Genomic DNA, 18,665 nt, shown 5'->3' with positions numbered 1-18,665 from the left:
GATTTGAGCGAGTAAACCGCGGGCGATCGGCCATTAACTACGAACGTGAGGTTCGAGCAAGTAAAATATGGGCGATCGGCCATTAACTGCGAATGTTAGGTTCAAGCGAGTAAAATATGGGCGATCGACCATTAACTGCAAATGTTAGGCTCAAGCGAGTAAAATATGGGCGATCGGCCATTAACTGCAAATGTTAGGCTCAAGCGAGTAAAATATGGGCGGTCGGCCATTAACTGCAAATTATAGGCTCGAGCAAGTATATATGGGTGATCGGCCATTAGCTGCGATCGTTAAGTTCGAGCAAGTGAGGTATGGGTGATCGGCCGTTTTAGTTACGAACGTTTAAATTTGAGCAAGAAAAGTATAAGGTGGTCGACCATTAATTGCGATAAATATAATTCGGGCGTTCGGCCTTAATTTGCGATGTTAATCGAGCAAGTGGGCAGTTGGTAGGCCGGCACTTGTGATGTTAATCGAGCAAGTGGGCAGTCGGTCGGCCGGCACTTGCGATGTTAATCGAGCAAGTGGGTAGTCGGTCGGCCGGCACTTGCGATGTTAATCGAGCAGGTGGGCAGTGGGTCGGCCGACACTTGCGATGTTAATCGAGCAGGTGGGCAGTGGGTCGGCTGACACTTGCGATGTTAATCGAGCAAGTGGGCAGTCAGTCGGCCGACACTTGCGATGTTAATCGAGCAAGTGGGTGCCGGCACTTGCGATGTTAATCGAGCAGGTGGGTAGTGGGTCAGCCGGCACTTGCGATGTTAATCGAGCAAAGTGGGCAGTCGATCGGCCGACACTTGCGATGTTAATCGAGCAAGTGGGCAGTCGGTCGGCCGGCACTTGCGATGTTAATCGAGCAAGTGGGCAGTCGGTCGGCCGGCACTTGCGATGCTAATCGAGCAAGTGGGCAGTCGGTCGGCCATTGCTTGTTTGGTAGAACATTTCCGAGAGGTGGTGGCAAAATATTTCTGACATTTTGATGAAAACGCCTCTTTAAAACCTCCCTGGTTGGGTGAGGAAAGAGTGCGTGATTTTATTGATTTTAACTGTAGTAGAACTTGAGGTGTGTGGCATTCCACGTCCTCGGTACAATTTTTCCTGAAAGCCATTCTAGATGATAAGCTCCTCCCTGCGCGACTTCTCGGACTCGGAAAGGCCCCTCCCAGTTGGATGAGAACTTCCCTTCATTTTTTCGTGCGTCGCTGCGCATTCTCCAGATGGGGTCGCCCTTCTGAAAACTTCTCGGTCGGGCCTTTGTGTTGTACCGTCTGGACGCCCGGGCTTTGCAGGCGGCCTCCCGAATCCTGCTTTTGTCACGAAACTCACTTATCAGATCGAGGTTAACCGCTAGGCTTTCCTCGTTCAGGGTGAGATCGAACATCAGTCGTCGTATGGTGGGCTTGGCCACCTCCACTGGGATCATAGCCTCGGTTCCGTATGTCAGGCTGTAGGGTGTCTCCTGCGTGGTAGTTTGGGGGGTGCACCTGTACGCCCAAAGTACCTCGATCAGTTCATCGGTCCATCGGCCCTTTGCTTTGCCCAGCCGCTTCTTCAGCTCGTTGAGTATGACCTTGTTGGCGGCCTCGGCCTGCCCATTGGTTTGTGGGTGTTCTACCGAGGCCGTGATGGACTTGATGCCCAGGTCGTCATAGAAGGATTGTAGGCCTCGGTCGATAAACTGTCGGCCATTATCCGTTACTATTGTGTGTGAGACGCCGAATCGGCAGACAATGCTCCTCCATACGAAGTTTTGTACATTCTTTGCCGAGATGGAGGCGAGGGGTTCGGCCTCGATCCATTCTGTGAAGTAGTCGACTCCCACCAGGAGGAACTTGGTTCGCCCCTTCCCTGGGGAGAATGGACCGATAATGTCCATCCCCCACATGGCGAACGGCCACGGGGAGGTGATGCTGTGCAGCTCTTCCGGCCTGGTGTGGTGGAGGGGGCCGAACTCTCGGCACTTGGCGCATTTCTTCACGTATTCGGCACAGTCGCCCTGTATGGTCGGCCAGTAGTAGCCGGCTCTCAAGACCTTGGCGGCCATCGTCCTCGCCCCGGCATGATTTCCGCAGATTCCCTCATGGATCTCGGCCAAAATGTACTCGACCCTTTTATTGGTGATGCATTTTAGCAAGGGGGTCGAGTAGCCTCTCCGGTACAAATCTTCGTTGATCATGGTGTACCGGGTGCATTGTTGCTTCATCGCCTTCTCTTGGTCGGCCTTGCATGTGCCGCCCGTTAGGTATTGGATGACGGGCTTCATCCAGTTGTCGGCCTCGGCCTCGTCCTCTTCTATAGCCAGACACTCCGCTTCGGCCTCCGTCACACTAGGGTGTCTCAGCCATATTTGTATGACTGACCTCTGATGGCTCTTCTTTTTTGTGACCGAGAGCTTGGATAGGATGTCGACCCTTTTGTTGTCCTCCCTCGGTATGTGTTGCAAGGGTGCTTTGCTGAAGCGGGCGATACTGTTTTTGGTCGCGTGGTAGTACCGCTGCAACAAAGGCTCTTTAACCTCGAAATCTCCATTGACTTGGCCGACCATCACCTGGGAGTCGCTTTTGCATGTAACCTCGCGCGCTCCCATGTCGTAGGCTAGGTTCAGCCCGGCCAGCAAGGCCTCGTACTCGGCCTGGTTGTTGGTCGCCCGGAATCCAAACTGGAAAGCTTGTTCCAAGAAGAGGTCGCCCGACCCCTCCAGAACGACTCCCGCTCCACAGGCTGTTTTATTTGAGGAGCCGTCCACATAGAGAGTCCACCCGCCCGAGAGGGTGGGTAGCGGTGTCAGCTCGGTCGAGAAGTCGGCCAAGCATTGAGACTTGATGGCGCCCCTCGGCTCATAGCGTATGTCGAACTCGGAGAGTTCGACCGACCATCCTATCATCCTCCCTGCAAGGTCCGGTTTAGATAAAATTTTAAAAATAGGGTAGTCGGTTCTTACAGTTATGGAGTGATTTTGGAAGTAGGGGCGCATCCGCCTTGCCGTGAGGACGAGTGCGAGAGCCACCTTCTCAATCATCTGATATCGGGTGTCGGCCGAGTGGAGGGTTCGGCTGACAAAGTATACGGGTCGCTCCTCGCCCTCGGCTTCCTGCACTAGGGCAGCGCTGACTGCTTCCTCCGAGACTGCTAGATATACTAGGATTGGGTTGTCGGGCCTCGGCTTCTGGATGACGGCCGGGGATGTGAGGAACTCCTTGAATTGTTTTAAGATTTCCTCATATTGGTCGTCCCAGACGAATTTTTTCCCCTTTCGGATTGGCCTCGTCCTCTCGGCCAGGCGGGGGACAAATCGAGAGAGGGTAGTCAGCCGACCAAGGAGTTGTTGTACCTCCTTCACGGTGTTCGGACTTCTCATGTTGAGTATGGCCTGACATTTGTCGGGGTTGGCCTCTATCCCTCGGTGGGTGAGCATGAAGCCTAGGAACTTTCCTCCCTCCACCCTGAAAGTACATTTCTCGGGGTTGAGTTTCATGTTGACTCCCCTTAGAGCCCTGAAGACCCCGTCCAGATCCTTCAGATGTTGCTCGAACGAGTCGGATTTCACGACTATGTCGTCCACATAGACTTCTACCGCCCGGCCTATCAGACCCTTGAAAACTTTGTCCATGAGACGCTGGTAGGTCGCCCCTGCGTTCTTGAGGCCGAACGGCATGACCTCGTAGTAGTAGTTGGCGTCAGCCGTCATAAAGGTCGTCTTCTCCTTGTCCCTCGGGTGTATGCTTATCTGGTTGTAGCTAGAGTAAGCGTCCAGGAAGCTCATAATTTTGTGGTCGGCCGCCCCATCCACCAGGCGGTCAATGTTCGGGAGGTGGTAGATGTCATTCGGACATGCGCTGTTGATGTTTCTGTAGTCGACGCACATCCTCCAGTTACCGTTAGGCTTGGTGACCATGACGACGATGGCCAGCCATGTCGTGTATCGGGCCTCCCTTATGAATCCGGCCGACAGGAGCTTGTTGGCTTCCTCCTTCGCCGCGAGTCGCTTTTCGTTGCCCAAGTCCCTCTTCTTTTGGGAGATCGGGCGGGCTTCCTTGAATATTGACAACCGATGGGTGATGACATCGGGGCTCACACCCGGCATGTCGGCCGGCGTCCAAGCGAACATGTCGATATTCTTTTTTAGCGCGACATGCATGGTCTCGGCCTCGGCCGCTGCCAAGGCTGTTCCTACAGCCGTGCTGTGTTCTTCGTCGAGGAGGGGGACTCTCCTTAGCTCTTCTCTCGCCTCCAGTTTGTCTTCGGTCGCCCGGGGGTCGAGGTCCACCAACGCCACGGTTGGCTTGATTTCCCTCGGTCGGTCCTTCCTGGGAGAGCGGTCTTTTCGGGAGGACTTCCTTACTCTGAGGGGAGAGATGTCGGCCCTTAAAGGTTCCACCCGGAGGCTCTCGGCGTAGCACTCTCGTGCTTCTTTTTGGTCTACGTGGACCGTGAGAATGTCCCCTGTTTTTGAAGGGAACTTCATTGCGAGGTGAGGGGTTGATACTATGGCCATCAGCCGGTTGATGGATGGTCGGCCGAGGAGGATGTTGTAGGAGGTGTTGGCGTCGATGACCAGGTACCGGATTTTGATGGTCCCGGTGTTCTTCCCCTCTCCGAAGGTGGTGTACAAGTCGATATACCCCTTGGTACCCACCCTTTCGCCCGAGAATCCTACCACGTGGTCGTCGTATGGCATCATCTAGGCCTCGGTCATTCTCATGGCCTTGAAAGTTTTCCAGTAGAGGATATCTACCGAACTTTCTTAGTCCACGAGGGTCTTCCTTATGGTGAATCGATCTATGTCGACCGCTATCACCATCGGGTCGTCCTGTTGGCGGTAGTCTACGCCTTTGAAGTCCTCGTCCGTCAACGTGATGGGTGGCATTCTCGGTCGGAACGCCACAGCGTTTACCTGGTGTACCGCCCGGAGGTGCTTCTTTCGGGTGTTGTTTGTGCTTCCTCCCCCGGCGAAGCCGCCGGCTATAGTGTTGATAACCTCTCGGTTACCTCTCCTATCGGCCTCCCTGGAGGGATCATCTCTTCGAGGGGGATCGGCCCTTGCGGGTTGTCGGTCGTCTCTGTTATTTTGGTTTTCTCGGCCGCGCTGAGGTGACCTCGTCTGCCTGGGTGGATCCGCCCGACCGGGTGGGTCTCGGCCATTCCTGATGAAACGGCGGAGGTGCCCAGCCTGGATAAGTTCCTCGATCTTATCCTTAAGGGCCTGACATTCGTCGGTTGAGTGTCCGGTGTTCTGGTGGTACCGACACTGCTTCCTCCGGTCGGCGTTATTTGAGTTGGCCACCTTCCTTGGGGGAGGGATCAGCTCAGCGTTGAGGGCTTCGTCCAGAATCCTCCCTCGCTCGGTCGTCAGGGGTGTATACCTCGAGAAACGGATCGGTCGGTCTCGATTTTCCCGGCGTCGGTCGTTCCTTTGACCCGGCCGCCCCTAACGAACCTTCTTTTCCTGGTTACGGAATTCTCTTAGCTCTTCCAGCTGCATGTACTTAGCAGCTCTCTTTCTCAGCTCGTCCAGGCTGTCGACCGGCTGCATGCACAGGTTGTCGGCAAAGGGCCCCGGGCGCAGGACCGTCAGCATGTGGTGCATGGCGACGTCCGGACTCAAATTCTGGATGCTCATCGCCACTTTACTGAACCTATCCACGAAGATTCTCAGCGACTCTCCCTTCTCTTGGCGAATGCCTTCTAGAGCGATGGAGGTCAGATGGTGCAATCGGCTGGTCGCGAATTGCGTTTCGAACTTTGCGACGAGCGTGGCAAAGCTGTCGATGGAGTTGGGTGAGAGCTTGGTGAACCAACTAAGGGCTGCACCTTTCAAGGATGTGGGGAACACTCGGCACAAGACGGCGTCGTCCGAGGTGTAAAGACTCATATGGGTGGTGTAGGCGTCCATATGCTCGTCCAGGTCGGTCGACCCGTCGTATCGGTCTCGGTTGAAACCCTTCCACTTCTCAGGTCAGCGGTTCGGGTCGGCCGTCAGGGTCGTCCGGGTGGACCTGATTAGGCACGACTCGTCGCCCATCTCAGTCTCGCGGGGAGGGGGTCAGCCTCTTGTCCCTCGGCCACATCTGGGTCGGGCGGAGAGGTGTAGGACTTGCCGACCACGTTCGTCGGTATGACAGAGGGTCCTCCCTCCCCCAGCTTCTTTCTCATATCTTCGTTCTCCCTGCGGAGAACTTGCAGCTCTTGCTCATTTTTCCGAGCGGCCTCCTCGGCCTTTCTTCGCATCTCGGCCATCTCCCTCTGGAGAGACAGCAGCAGCATTGTTTGGTCGGCTTCAGTCATTCTTTCCATGCTTCTTGACGAAACCATCTACTTTTTTCCTTCAGCTAGTTTCCCTCGTCCCCACGGTGGGCGCCAATTGTTCCTACTAGGGAGATGGGACCTAGAGAACTATTGAAGTCTTCTTCTCCTTCCTTCGGTCGGGCAGGTGACTGGGTGATGAACTGGGATTCTTCTCGTCCTCCTGCTTATCCTTCGGCACTCGGCACTCGGTCGTCGGGTGAACACCGGATGGTGGGGGTACCTGCGAAGGCACTCCGACGCTCAAGTCAGTAAAGCGGGTGATCAGCTCTCAGGTAGGTGAACAGTAATAAATGACATACCTTACTCCTTGGAATGCGTGCTATTTATATTATTCTAATGGGCCTACCTTGTTGGGCCCGTTTATCGAGGTGGATACCGCTTAGGGTTGCATTACCTAATTCTTGATGATGGATTAGCTTTACTGATCTCGGTTTGAGCGTTAATTGTAATGGGGTTCGGCCATCGGCCAAAACATCATGGTATGGGTCGGCCATCGGCCATATTCCAGTGGTCTCGGTTGTCTCGGCCAAGCCTTCCAAGGTCTCGGCCTCTCGGCCAAGTCTCCAAAGGTCTCGGCCTCTTGGTCTCTCGGCCAAGTCTCCAAAGGTCTCGACCTCTTGGTCATTCGGCCAAGTCTCCAAAGACCTCGGCCTCGTCTCCAAAGACCTCGGCCTCTTGGTCTCTCGATCAGGTTGACTAAGCATCAGGCAGGCAGGTGGATCCCATCCTCGCCCAGTACCGGTACAACTTATTAACCATAAGATAGGTAGATTAATGACCAAACACATTAATTATTTAATTTTTTTCGTTACTTACTAATTATGATTTAACTCTTTTATTTGGATGCTAAATGTAACATTCAAAAAATATAATATATTACTTTACTACTATGATTAACATTATCCATTATCACCGGATGATCTAAATAATTTAAAACCTCACTAGTGCAAAAAGATTAAAAGAATACTCCTTATTAAATGCGGGTTTGCGATTAAACGCATTTGTAAAAAACACGGTGACATTTTTTAAATTAATTTGATTTACAAATGCAGTTTTTCATATGACAGCATTTGTAAATCAATGTGCACTGATTTACAAATGCGGTTTTACTCTAGAACCGCATTTGTAAATTCTTTTTACCCTAAAATTTGAAGCGCGCCACTCAGTTTCAGACTTTCACTTTCTTCTCCGCTCTTCGTTTCCACTGTTTTTGCGCTCGCGTCCTCTCTGCATTTTCACCATTGTAAGTTTCGTTCGTTCATTCATTCATTCATTTTCGTTCCTTACTTCATTGGCATTGGCATTTTCGTTCCTTACTTCGTTGGCGCATTTGCATTTTAGCTAGCTTACTGTTCCATTGGTCTTCGCTGGTCTGTCCATGCTCCGCCACCGCCACCGCTTCGCTGATCACCAGCAACTTGGTTCATGGAAAGGTTGGTGTTGTATTTTAAATTTTTTGAATTTTTATTTAATATTTTGAATTTATATTTGTGTATTATAATTTATATATTATTATATATAAATTTGTATTATATAATTTGTATTTTCTTAAATTTATATTATATATTTAGTTATTTGTTAATTACATTTTAATAAAAGTTTAATGTTATGTTAGTTGTTACTTTTAGAATAGAATTATCGTGTTTGGATTGAGTCCGGGGGTGTTCGACCCTCGGCAAATGTGTGAGATAGAATACTAATTATTAGAAAATCCTAACTATTCCAGAATATATAATGGATCGAGGTTGGATTAATGTTGTTCGTATAAGTGATGAGTACGAAAGGGGAGTAGAGGAATTTATACAATTTGCGCAGCGTAACGCGATTATTAGTGGTCATGATGGAGCAAAGATCAGGTGTCCGTGCGTTAACTGTTTGAATGGAAGGATATTGGATGTGAATATCATAAGGGAACACCTGCTATGTGATGGGTTTCTTCGATCTTATACAACTTGGACATGGCATGGTGAATTATTAAATTTACCACGTGTTTCCGTAACTGAAGAATATGTGGGTTCTACCATGGATGAAGCAGTACACGATGATGGAGATGATGATCGATTGGAGGACATGATTCGTGATGTGGGAGCTGAGTGTTTTGCAAAAGCGCATGGATATGGAAGTATGTCAAGAGATGCAGAGACTCCTTTGTATCCTGGATCAACTAACTTCACACGGTTGTCGACGGTGTTAAGATTGATGAATTTGAAGGCAATAAACGGATGGACTGATAAAAGCTTCACGGAATTGCTCCAGCTATTGAAGGATGTGCTTCCAGAGGGAAATACTCTACCTAATCGTAATTACGAGGCCAAAAAGATTCTGTCCAATGGGTATGGAGTACAAAAAGATACATGCATGTCCTAATGATTGTATATTATACCGGAAAGATTTTGAATTGTTGAAAAGTTGTCCGAGGTGTGGGTTATCACGTTATAAGTTGAAACAAAAAGATGATGATTCTATTGATGAGATGGAAAAGCATGGACCCCCAATGAAGGTTATGTGGTATCTTCCCATCATTCCAAGGATGAAGCGTTTGTTTGCAAACCCAGACGATGCTAAGAATGTTAGATGGCATGCCGTGAAAATATGATTTTTGTGTACTCTTGCAGGATTCCTTGGAATCCGACAGTAAATTTGTTGCTGAAGGTCGTCACGATATCCTGGTTGAAGCAATTGGACGACCTGAGCACTCTGGTCGTGTTCATGCAGCTGGACAAGGGGTCGGAATTAAACTATATTTTGGAGTTTCAGAACGACAGTCATCCTCCTCCTCCAAAGAGAACGAAACTCAAATGAAGACTAAGATACGTGAAGAATTAATGGAAGAGATGAGAAAGGAGACTGATTTGATGTGGCTAGAGATGAAAAAGGAGAATGATCGAATGCGACAAGAGTTTCTATCGCAACAAGTTTGTGCTGAGCCGATTGAACCCCTTGTTAGTCTCACTCCCAAGAGCACAAAGGGGAGTTGTGCGGCTCCTCCAACATCAGGGGATGATATCAATGGGCAGACGGAGGATTGTGAGCTACTGGTAGTGGGCGGCAAACTTCCTCGGGTGGTGGCCCTTGGAAAAGTCTATCAAAACGCCACCACCTTACATAACGTTCCTCTCTCCCCTGATGTGGCGAAGGTAACAGTTGAAAAAGTACGATTTCCTGATGCTTGTGTTCCACTACCTTCAGATGAGGTAACCACTGTGGCTGATGCATTTCAGACATTCGTTGCCTGGCCCAGAGAGCTCATTCGATCTATGCCCAAACCTCATGTAATAATTTCATTTCATTATATTATTTTTTATTTATATTTATATATTACATATAATTTAATACAAATGTTGTTTATCTTGTAGAAACCTTTTCGGCCACCAAGTCCGAAAAAGAAGCGTGAGGTTCCAGTTGACGATCCTCTAGCTTCCTTACGTCTCATTGCTAGTCAGATTGGCAATGAACCTTTTCCAGTTTCGTGGGATGATACATTTTTTCAAATAAATACTGAACTGCCACTGATGATTTACAACACAGATTTATCAGAATTTATATCTGGGAAACAGGAGCTCAATATAAGTATAATTCAGTTTTTTATGATGTAAGTATCTTTACCTATTATTCAATTTACTTTATGTTAAATTATTATTGATTATGCTTTAACTAAAAACTTGTAGGTTTTTGCATAGAGTCTGTATCACTGAGGGGAAGGAAAATATGTATGGATTCTTATATCCTGCATATACTAATCCCGTTGGACCAAAGTCATCTGAGACTCAAGCATACATCACTAACACCCTGGAAAAAGAGGGAAAACAAATTTATTTATGCCCTTATATTAATGAGTAAGTTTAATTATATGTCATCAATTATTATTATTTCATGTTTTAAATATTTACTAACTCTTTTCATTGATGATATAGGCATCATTGGCAGTTACTTGTCTTATCAATGGTTGATAAGACTGCTATGTGGTTTTGTTCCCTACACAAGAAGATTCCCACAAAATTTAAGGATATCATTGATACGTAAGTACATTATAAACTAAACTTTGTATATGTTACTAATTAACCATCTACTAACGAGGTTTTTTGTATTAACCAGTTCATGGCGTGGATATAACATCCTAAAAGGTCGATCAAGTTCAAATAATTTGAATTGGATAAGAATAAAGGTTTGTAATTTTTTTCTTACTCTATTATCATTGTTTATCAATATACTAACATATTACTTTTTATTGAATTATAGTGTAATAAACAACCAGGAAGCTATGAGTGTGGCTATTACATTATGCAATGGATGATTACCATTATAAGACTAGGAGTTAAAACTGGTTGGAAAGAGGTACTATATATGTTAAATCATTTTTATAATTCTTGAACATATATATATATCTAAAAACTAATTTATGTCAACTTTGCAATGCAGTTATTCACAGAAGAAACACCAATGAATGAGGAAGGCATTTCATATGTTAGATCATTATGCAGGTTATTTGATTACTCTAGCATAGGTCCACATATTTCATAAATTTTTATAACTCTAGCATAGGTAAACAATAGTGGTTTTATGTATATGTAATTTGATTACTTGTAAATGTACATTTGATGATCTCAATTGATTACTATATTTCTGTATTTGTCTGGCTGGGTTTGATCATTATGCAGGTTATTAATTTATATGGTTTATGCACAATACAAACTGCACTTAAAAAAAAAACACTATTTACAAATGCGGTCATTTACCAAAACCGCATTTGTAAATGTGTTTTTCCTATTTACAAATGCGGTTATTACCAAGACCGCATTCGTATATCTTAAACCCCTAAACCCTCATCCCTCATTCAGAATAATATACAAATGCGGTTATTTTAATTAACCGCATTTGTAAATCAAATTTATAAATGCGGTTCTATGACCGCATTTGTATATCTCCGATTTATGAATGTGTGCTGATCAAATGCGGTTCTATAACCGCATTTGTAAATGTAAAATAACCGCATTTATTTTATATTTTTGCGCTAGTGCCTTTTTAGGAGTAAGTAATGAAAAACATAAGGTTTTGTCTAAAATATTGTGTATGATATAATGATCAAATTTTTTAAAGTTTCACTCAGTGCCTTCCTTCTAAAGAGTCCCGCAATTGAATCTTCGTTTGATGCAGATGGACATAAAGTCTCTCAAGAAATGCTAAAGGATTTCATTCTGATGTTCATGATCCAACAAATTCTATAGTAAAACACTTGCTTGACATGAGCCAGAGATATGTTAGTAAAAAAATATACATGATGAAATAACTCTTGCATGACCGATTCACGAAAAGATAAACAATTTGCATCAAAGGAAAGAAACTTGCATGTAAAGAATAATCATCTGAATCATGAACCAAATAAGTTGTTTTGTCTAAGTATTAGAACATATTAAGACCATTTACAATCTTAATTAATCATTTGACAACAATTTCATATCATAAAGACAAATCAAAAAATGATCAAAGGAAATAACAAGGTTAACTTATTAGGCTACTTATTTATATTAGAACAAATAGATTCTTAATTTCTATTGATCATGATATGATAACTTTAATGTAAGGATAAGGTTACTAAAATTCTTTTACTCTATTAAAACTTTCTAGGTGTAATTTACTGAATTATAGTTTTCCCAATTACCAGGAAGATTTATCTTCAATCTAAGAGAAATGTAATTATTATAAGTAAGAATATTGATTTAAGATGTATACACACACTCTTGAAAAAGAAATAACAAAAAATAGAAGAGAGAAAACATGACAAATCAATATGTCGATCTTCAAAAGTATTCAAGTAAAGGATGATATTTATTATATATGTAAACTAATCAATTTATATTCTTCTTATTAAGTGGGGTGTCCCTAACCTCATTATTTTGTGTAATTTGTGTATAATGACATGAATAAGGAACCATCTTTTTACTTTATTATTCTACTTGATTGATATTCATTTAACTTAACAATGGTATTCCTAGTTTACTTTATGTCTAACTTCACACTATTTAGATAAACTAGACATTTAAATTATATGTAGTTGGAGGTTTGACTTTAAGAGATTAAATAAGTGATTAAATAAGTGATCTTTGAATTAGATTAGATGGTCATTTACATTGAATGTCTTTTATCCTGCCTAGTCATTATAAGAATGATTTAAATTAATGCACATAAATAAAATAGTAAATTTGATTGTATATTTATATATGTACATAATATGTGTCATACAAATAATTATATAATAATTGTTCTCACTTCTTGATTTCCTTTTTGTGTGTACTGTTTATTTTTTTTTGTAAAATATAGAGAAATTTACTCATAAAATTATATACATATATTTCCTTGCAATCATAGCATGCAATAAATTGAAAAGGGTGTATAAATATAAAGTCTGCTGATTGTTAAAGTGTAACAAGTAAACAATTTCGCAAATTTTGTTGAGGGAGGAGTGAAGGTTTAGGATTTCCCGAAGCTAAGATGAGTCAAAAGAAGGAAAATAAGTGGACAGTGCAATTTTCTTTGAAGATAAGTATAGGTAGAAATGAAAATTTGCGAGTGGAGGAGAAGGCTGGGAAGGGTGAAGTTAATGCTACTTCACTTTTTTTACAAGTTATTCATTACAAAATTCTTATTGCATCAGTATGCTTACTACAATTTTAAGCTATTTTTTGTAGCTACCAAATAGCTTTTTGGACAATAAATGGCAAACTTATTTTTGGCCTAATTTCTTCTTTGGATTTATATGACATCTTACAATGTGTACAATAAAATAAAAATTCTTGAAAGATTTCGATTCTAAGATTTTTTTTATTGAAATGAGTTTTAGGGCAACGATAACTTCATTTCTTACCCTTTACACACCTAAAAAAATTATTATTTTATTATAATATAATATTTTATTTTAAAAATATCGTAGAATAGTTATTTTTTTAAGTAATAGAGTATGAAATAAAATTTATTCATAACTTAACCTTGATATCAATTTTAAGAAATTTTGTGCACAATTATTTATCTGTCTTAAAAGTTTTTTTTTCTCCCAAAAACTAACAAGTTGACCTAAAATTTCATCAGATGTGATGAAATAGCTCTTCACTTTCCAGCTTAATAATCTAAACCTAATCTGCAACAACCAACCCACGAAGGAGAGTCCAGCACTCCAAACCCTCACCCAAAACTCCAACCACCCCTCATCTCAAAAAGTAGCTTTGATTAGGTTAATAGTACTTTTTTAAGTTCAGTTCTCCTTTAATGTTTGGTGTTTTCATTGAAGATTATTCCACAGCAAATACTACTTTAATAACTTGGATGGCAATGTTTTTGTGGCTCTCTAATTTCATCCGTTCGTGGCCTCTGCTAATGTCTGCTCTGAGTTGGGTGGCGCTAATGACGTTTACGGTGGCAGTTGCTTCACTCTCCACCGAGGTGGCTTTTGTCTCCACCATCGCTTCCTCTCGTACGTGCAAAACTAACGATGGATCCCTTGTTAGAGTTCCGTTGGAGGAAACACCGTGTTTCCCTGCTCGTCTTCTCACCAAAACCAGCATCGATGTCATCGTTCCACCAATTTTTGCAGCGTTAATTGTAGCTGCTTCTGCTTGCGTAGTAAGAGCTGTGGGCCTGTGGGAGCATCATCAAACCACACACTCTTCTATTCCCACCTAGTTTTTCCCTATTCTCCTTTTTTTCTTTCTCTTCCTAAATTTACTTATGTCTCTTTTACACTACACATAAACATGTTTTTGTTGTTAACTACAGTGTCTCATTTGTACTCTAGCTTTGTCTTTTGCATATATGATGCAAAGGAAATGTAAAGTATTTGTAATCTTTAAAGTTTTCGATTAAATTATTTACAATTTTTCGAAGTTATGAAAAAAAACTCTTATTTTTATACCTGTTTTTTTTATCAAAATTAAATTTTAAATATTAATACTTTTTAAGTGTGAAATTACTTTGTAATATTGTACTAAGCTTTAAACAATTATTATTTTACAATAAATCAAAATACTTAAAATTCAGAGTTTGTTACTTTGGCCTTTGTAAATCCAATTAACACGTCGAATTCTCTAGTGTATCCATTGTGATTACGATTTCAGAAGTTAAGTGCGTGTATAGCTTAAAGTCAAAATCTGATTAAACTAATCGTTTGATTGGACTAAATCATCATTAATATGTTTATAAAATCCTTAAAAACATCATTTGAATCAACCAGACTGCACAATCAACCGAAGCTGAATCTAAATTTTATTTTACAGTCCAATTTTAACAACGCATTGCTATCTTAGTTTCAGTTTAATTTAATAATATGTTTGATACAACAAAAGAGGACACTATATATAACGCGTACAACGTACAAATTAAGTCAAGTGTAAGCACTAATCATATAGATATCTTTGGGAAATATCTTCCCTCATATTTAAAACTTATTATTATATCTGCTCTGTAGGTAAGCATAGAGAGTTTTGTTACATCGATTATGAATTAACCGTTTGGATACAGATTAAAAGAATTTTTAGAAGTTCTTTTAATTTAATATCCAAACATAGTTGGGTTTATTGGTGAAATTATTTAAGCTTTAGAAAGTGAGTTAAGCAATTTGTTGCTGAAATCCCACAGATTTCTTCCTAAGAGTTGGTTTAAGGCATGTGCACTTGGTTGATACTCGTTACAATCCAGAAAGTACTTCCCAGACACCCCTTTCAAACTTGGGTGCAGAGCAACAAAGCACGTTGTGGCTGCTCCCTGTTTGGACAAAATTAGAAAAACAGAGAGAATTATGATTGGTGATTCCACATTTTTGAGTACTCTCGAAAGCAACATTTTGCATCTGTATTAAAATCCAAGCTAGAAGGACAACAATACCTGCGGGACGCTCTTCCACATGAAGAAGGTAAAAGTCTTCAAAAAATCTGTTTGATATTATAATATTGTCTCAGTCTAGTATGAACGATGAAAAGAACATTAAATGTTTTGTGTTTTGTTACTGTTGTTGTCATTTTTACGTACTCATAAGTAAAGAAGAGTGTCTCATGAGAGGAGTCATTATCACCCCTGGGTGGACTGAGTTGGCCGTGATGTTCACACCCTCTTCCTGTATAAATTAATAAATGGTCAATAAATGAAGGAATAATAAATGCTTGAGATAAAGTTATTTTTTTTTAACCTTTTTAGTAAACATATTTTATTATTTTCTCTTACCATTATCATCAATACATCTTAGTTTTAAAATTTTGTTTTTCTTAATCAGTAACCAAAATTGAGCAAAAGAAAGGTTCACCTGTAAGCGACGAGAAAGCTCGTTTGCGTGTAATATGTTGGCTAACTTGGACTGTCCATATGCCTTCTTGTCAGAGTATCTGAAAAGTTATACCAATAATATGTATAGTTATCTCCATTGATACAATTTTTATCTCTGATTATACTAATTATTTATCACAGAGTTGCATAACCCTTAATTAAACTCTCATATGCATTGCATACCCATCTTCTTCATTGATGTTATCAAAGCGAATCCCTTCTTCGTAAGTGTATAAGTGAGCAATTGATGACAGATTAACGATCCTGCCCTCTATTCCAGTTTCTTTTGCTGTTTGTTTCATCTTGTCAAGAAGAAGGTTCGTCAAGAGAAAATGACCTGAGAGGTGAGAATACTGCAAATCAGACTTTCCAGAATATATCAGAATATATACAAAGTTATTATTTAATTCCAATGTTATAATGAAAAAAATGTTACAAAGTGTATAATTAACATTTATTCAATACAGTAAACAGTGATATTAACCAAGATGATTTGTTGCAAACTGCATCTCGATCCCATCTTCTGTTTTCTGATAAGGGCAGAACATGACCCCTGCGTTGTTTCTGAAACCAAATCACAAAAATGGCATTAGATCTACATATTGTACGGGGAAACGGCAAATGGGGCCAAGTAATTTAATTCGCTCTTAAATGAAAGGAGTTTGGTTTTATGTCAAACTATTTTGTTTTGAATGACTTTTATATTTTATCTGAGATCCAAAACTCTGAATGTTAAATCCAACACAGTGGTATTGAGAGAGAGAAAGTGGGTGAAAGAAAGCACATTAAGATGTTGAGAGGAAGAGCAAGGGCGATGAAGTTGTCAACAAATGTTCTGACAGAGTTGACTGAGCAAAGGTCGAGTTTCAATATGTCCACTCGAGCTGACTCCTTCTCATGCAGTATGAGTTGTTTGGCTTCCTTTGCAGACTCCATGTTCCTCGCAGCAATAATGACATGGGCCTTTCGAAGAGCCAAGACACGTGCTGTCTCCAACCCTATTCCACTTGCTCCTCCTGCATTTTCATTCCCAATGTTTTATACTGCACAATAGTTTATTAACACCTCACCTCATCCAAAATCATAACTTCCATCTCATTCTTAATCTGTGGCTTGCAATTTTCCATTATTCTACAAATTACATGTGAAATGCTTTGTAAATTGTACCAAAAATTTATTATCTTCTTCATGCTATTGGCAAAAAATGAAAGCTTTATCAAGACTCACCCAGACAACATAACGAAAAAAATAATCACAAGTATCTGCAAACTTAAAAATGTTGCCACAAATGGAAGGAAATTCATATAAAGAACAACATCATCAAACATTCTGTACCACAAAAATATGTCTCCTTTTCGTGATTTCAGAGCAATACTTCAACAGGGTACACAATCATAGACTCAAGCAGCGACTGTCACTCAAACTCACATGTTGATGCTCTCAACATTTCAATTTTTTCACTCAACTAAAAATGAAAAAAAAAAAAAGATACAAAACAAAACCATGTGAAGAGAAGACCCTGTCTCCTGCGGTTACATAAATCTATTCACAAACAAATGTCTAAAAAACGACAAACATGAAGGTAGTAAAATCATGAAAATTATTTACACCATGTGAGAGTCAGAACCATAACCAACGGTGGGTTTTATCTCCAGTTTTTATATTGTAAAAAATGATACTCATGCAGCCATAATCAGGGGATCACACTGAATTCGAAAACTTAATTTTGTCAAGAAAACAACAGCCTGTTTTTAAAATATTGATAATTAACATTAAGATTCTTCGAAAATTAGCTAGAATAAGATTATAAAATATATGGAGTGAACATTTGTGTGTCCTGTGAAACATTGTGAAAAACTAGGAATTGATGTTATATTCTGACCTGTGATGATTGCAGTGAGGTTGCTGGCATCAATTCCTTCCGTAACCTGTTCAGCAGTGGAGGAAGATCCAAATCCACTGGCTCCAGGCCTCCCTGTGACCAACGAAAAGATACCCACCATGGTGAATTCTCTGCTAGCACGCACGCAAATAGAGAATATGAGAATCTGTTCCAAAAGCTTAAACTAAGCTCAAATTCCTATTTTTAGCAGAAATGGATGACAATACACACAAACACGATTGGTGGGGTATCAACTGTCACTTCTACTATATCGATTAATATGGTGAATGTGGGGACAAAGGGTTGGCAAAGAGATGAGGGAAGAAAAGCATGAGTGAATGTAGTTATATATAAAAATAGGGTTGGGAGGTAGCAGGTTGCAAATTTCCTTGATTTGAACCATAGATTGGGAGTATTAAATTCTCACCGGTGAAGAGCTGTTGATAATTAAATTCCCTCAACGACCAAACTAATACTCAACTAGTATTTTTCGATCATGCACACGAAATTTTATGGGGCCATGCCTTTGTATCAAATTTGGAATGGAATGGAACCCGCGTGAACCACCTCAACCTTTTTAAGAACCTCAAAGCACTGCATCATGTCCTGTTTCTTCTACTTCTCTCTTTGTGTCCTTTATCCTTAGCAGTAAGGTAACTCAACCCTCCATTATATGCAAACAAAAACACAACTCCTCTACAATTTACCTTTCTTTAATCCCTTATATAAAATCTCAAATTCTTACAAAAAAAATGGAGACCCCTTTAGTTAATTAGTGATAAAGAACTACTCTTTCCTAATTAACTGCCACAATTAGTAGTTGAAAAATCGTTTTTAAGTGAGCGATGAGCCACAAATTGTACCATGGTTTTGTCTCAGCATGTTCTGGTTAGTGTCCACATAGATGGACCACCAAATTATCTAATTAATCCACCCCTGGAGAGTCATAAAAGTATCACAACACAAACTGATTTCGGTTCACAATTGCTTTTAATTTCAACCAACACAACATGTAGTTGAGATATCAACTCAATAGCATAACATGACTGATACATATCAACTCAGATGCACTTAATAGCATGGTATGATATAACTTATACATGTCAACTCAAGTTCACTCAATTCTCTATCCAAGAGTCAGGGAAAAATATCATTTTAAAAATATAACAAG

At 41.4% G+C, this 18,665-nt stretch overlaps 2 protein-coding genes across 5 annotated transcripts; both read right to left on the bottom strand.

The window, feature by feature from the left end:
- Nucleotides 1–5,428: 5,428 nt before the first annotated feature.
- LOC137829327 (uncharacterized) lies at nucleotides 5,429–5,893 on the bottom strand. The gene has a single exon (XM_068636135.1). The coding sequence runs from the start codon at nucleotides 5,891–5,893 to the stop codon at nucleotides 5,429–5,431; it is 465 nt and encodes a 154-aa protein (XP_068492236.1).
- An 8,812-nt stretch (nucleotides 5,894–14,705) lies between these two features.
- LOC137829491 (short-chain dehydrogenase TIC 32 B, chloroplastic-like) lies at nucleotides 14,706–18,300 on the bottom strand. 4 transcript variants are annotated; one of them, XM_068636298.1, is made up of 9 exons: nucleotides 18,019–18,300; nucleotides 17,495–17,625; nucleotides 16,397–16,628; nucleotides 16,097–16,176; nucleotides 15,796–15,949; nucleotides 15,593–15,671; nucleotides 15,322–15,406; nucleotides 15,178–15,224; nucleotides 14,706–15,057 (listed from the first exon to the last, which is right to left on the bottom strand). In XM_068636298.1, the coding sequence occupies exons 2-9, from the start codon at nucleotides 17,613–17,615 to the stop codon at nucleotides 14,884–14,886; spliced, it is 972 nt and encodes a 323-aa protein (XP_068492399.1). In that variant the 5' UTR covers nucleotides 17,616–17,625; nucleotides 18,019–18,300; the 3' UTR covers nucleotides 14,706–14,883. The 4 variants fall into 4 exon arrangements, with proteins under 4 accessions (XP_068492399.1, XP_068492397.1, XP_068492398.1 ...); XM_068636296.1 differs by having other exon boundaries at nucleotides 17,922–18,209; XM_068636297.1 differs by having other exon boundaries at nucleotides 17,726–18,137.
- Nucleotides 18,301–18,665: the final 365 nt, after the last annotated feature.

The sequence above is a fragment of the Phaseolus vulgaris genome, chromosome 7 (genome assembly GCF_000499845.2).
Source record: "Phaseolus vulgaris cultivar G19833 chromosome 7, P. vulgaris v2.0, whole genome shotgun sequence".
NCBI lineage: Eukaryota > Viridiplantae > Streptophyta > Magnoliopsida > Fabales > Fabaceae > Phaseolus > Phaseolus vulgaris.
Note: the sequence above shows the minus strand (reverse complement) of the source record. Positions and strands in the feature narration are given on the sequence as shown.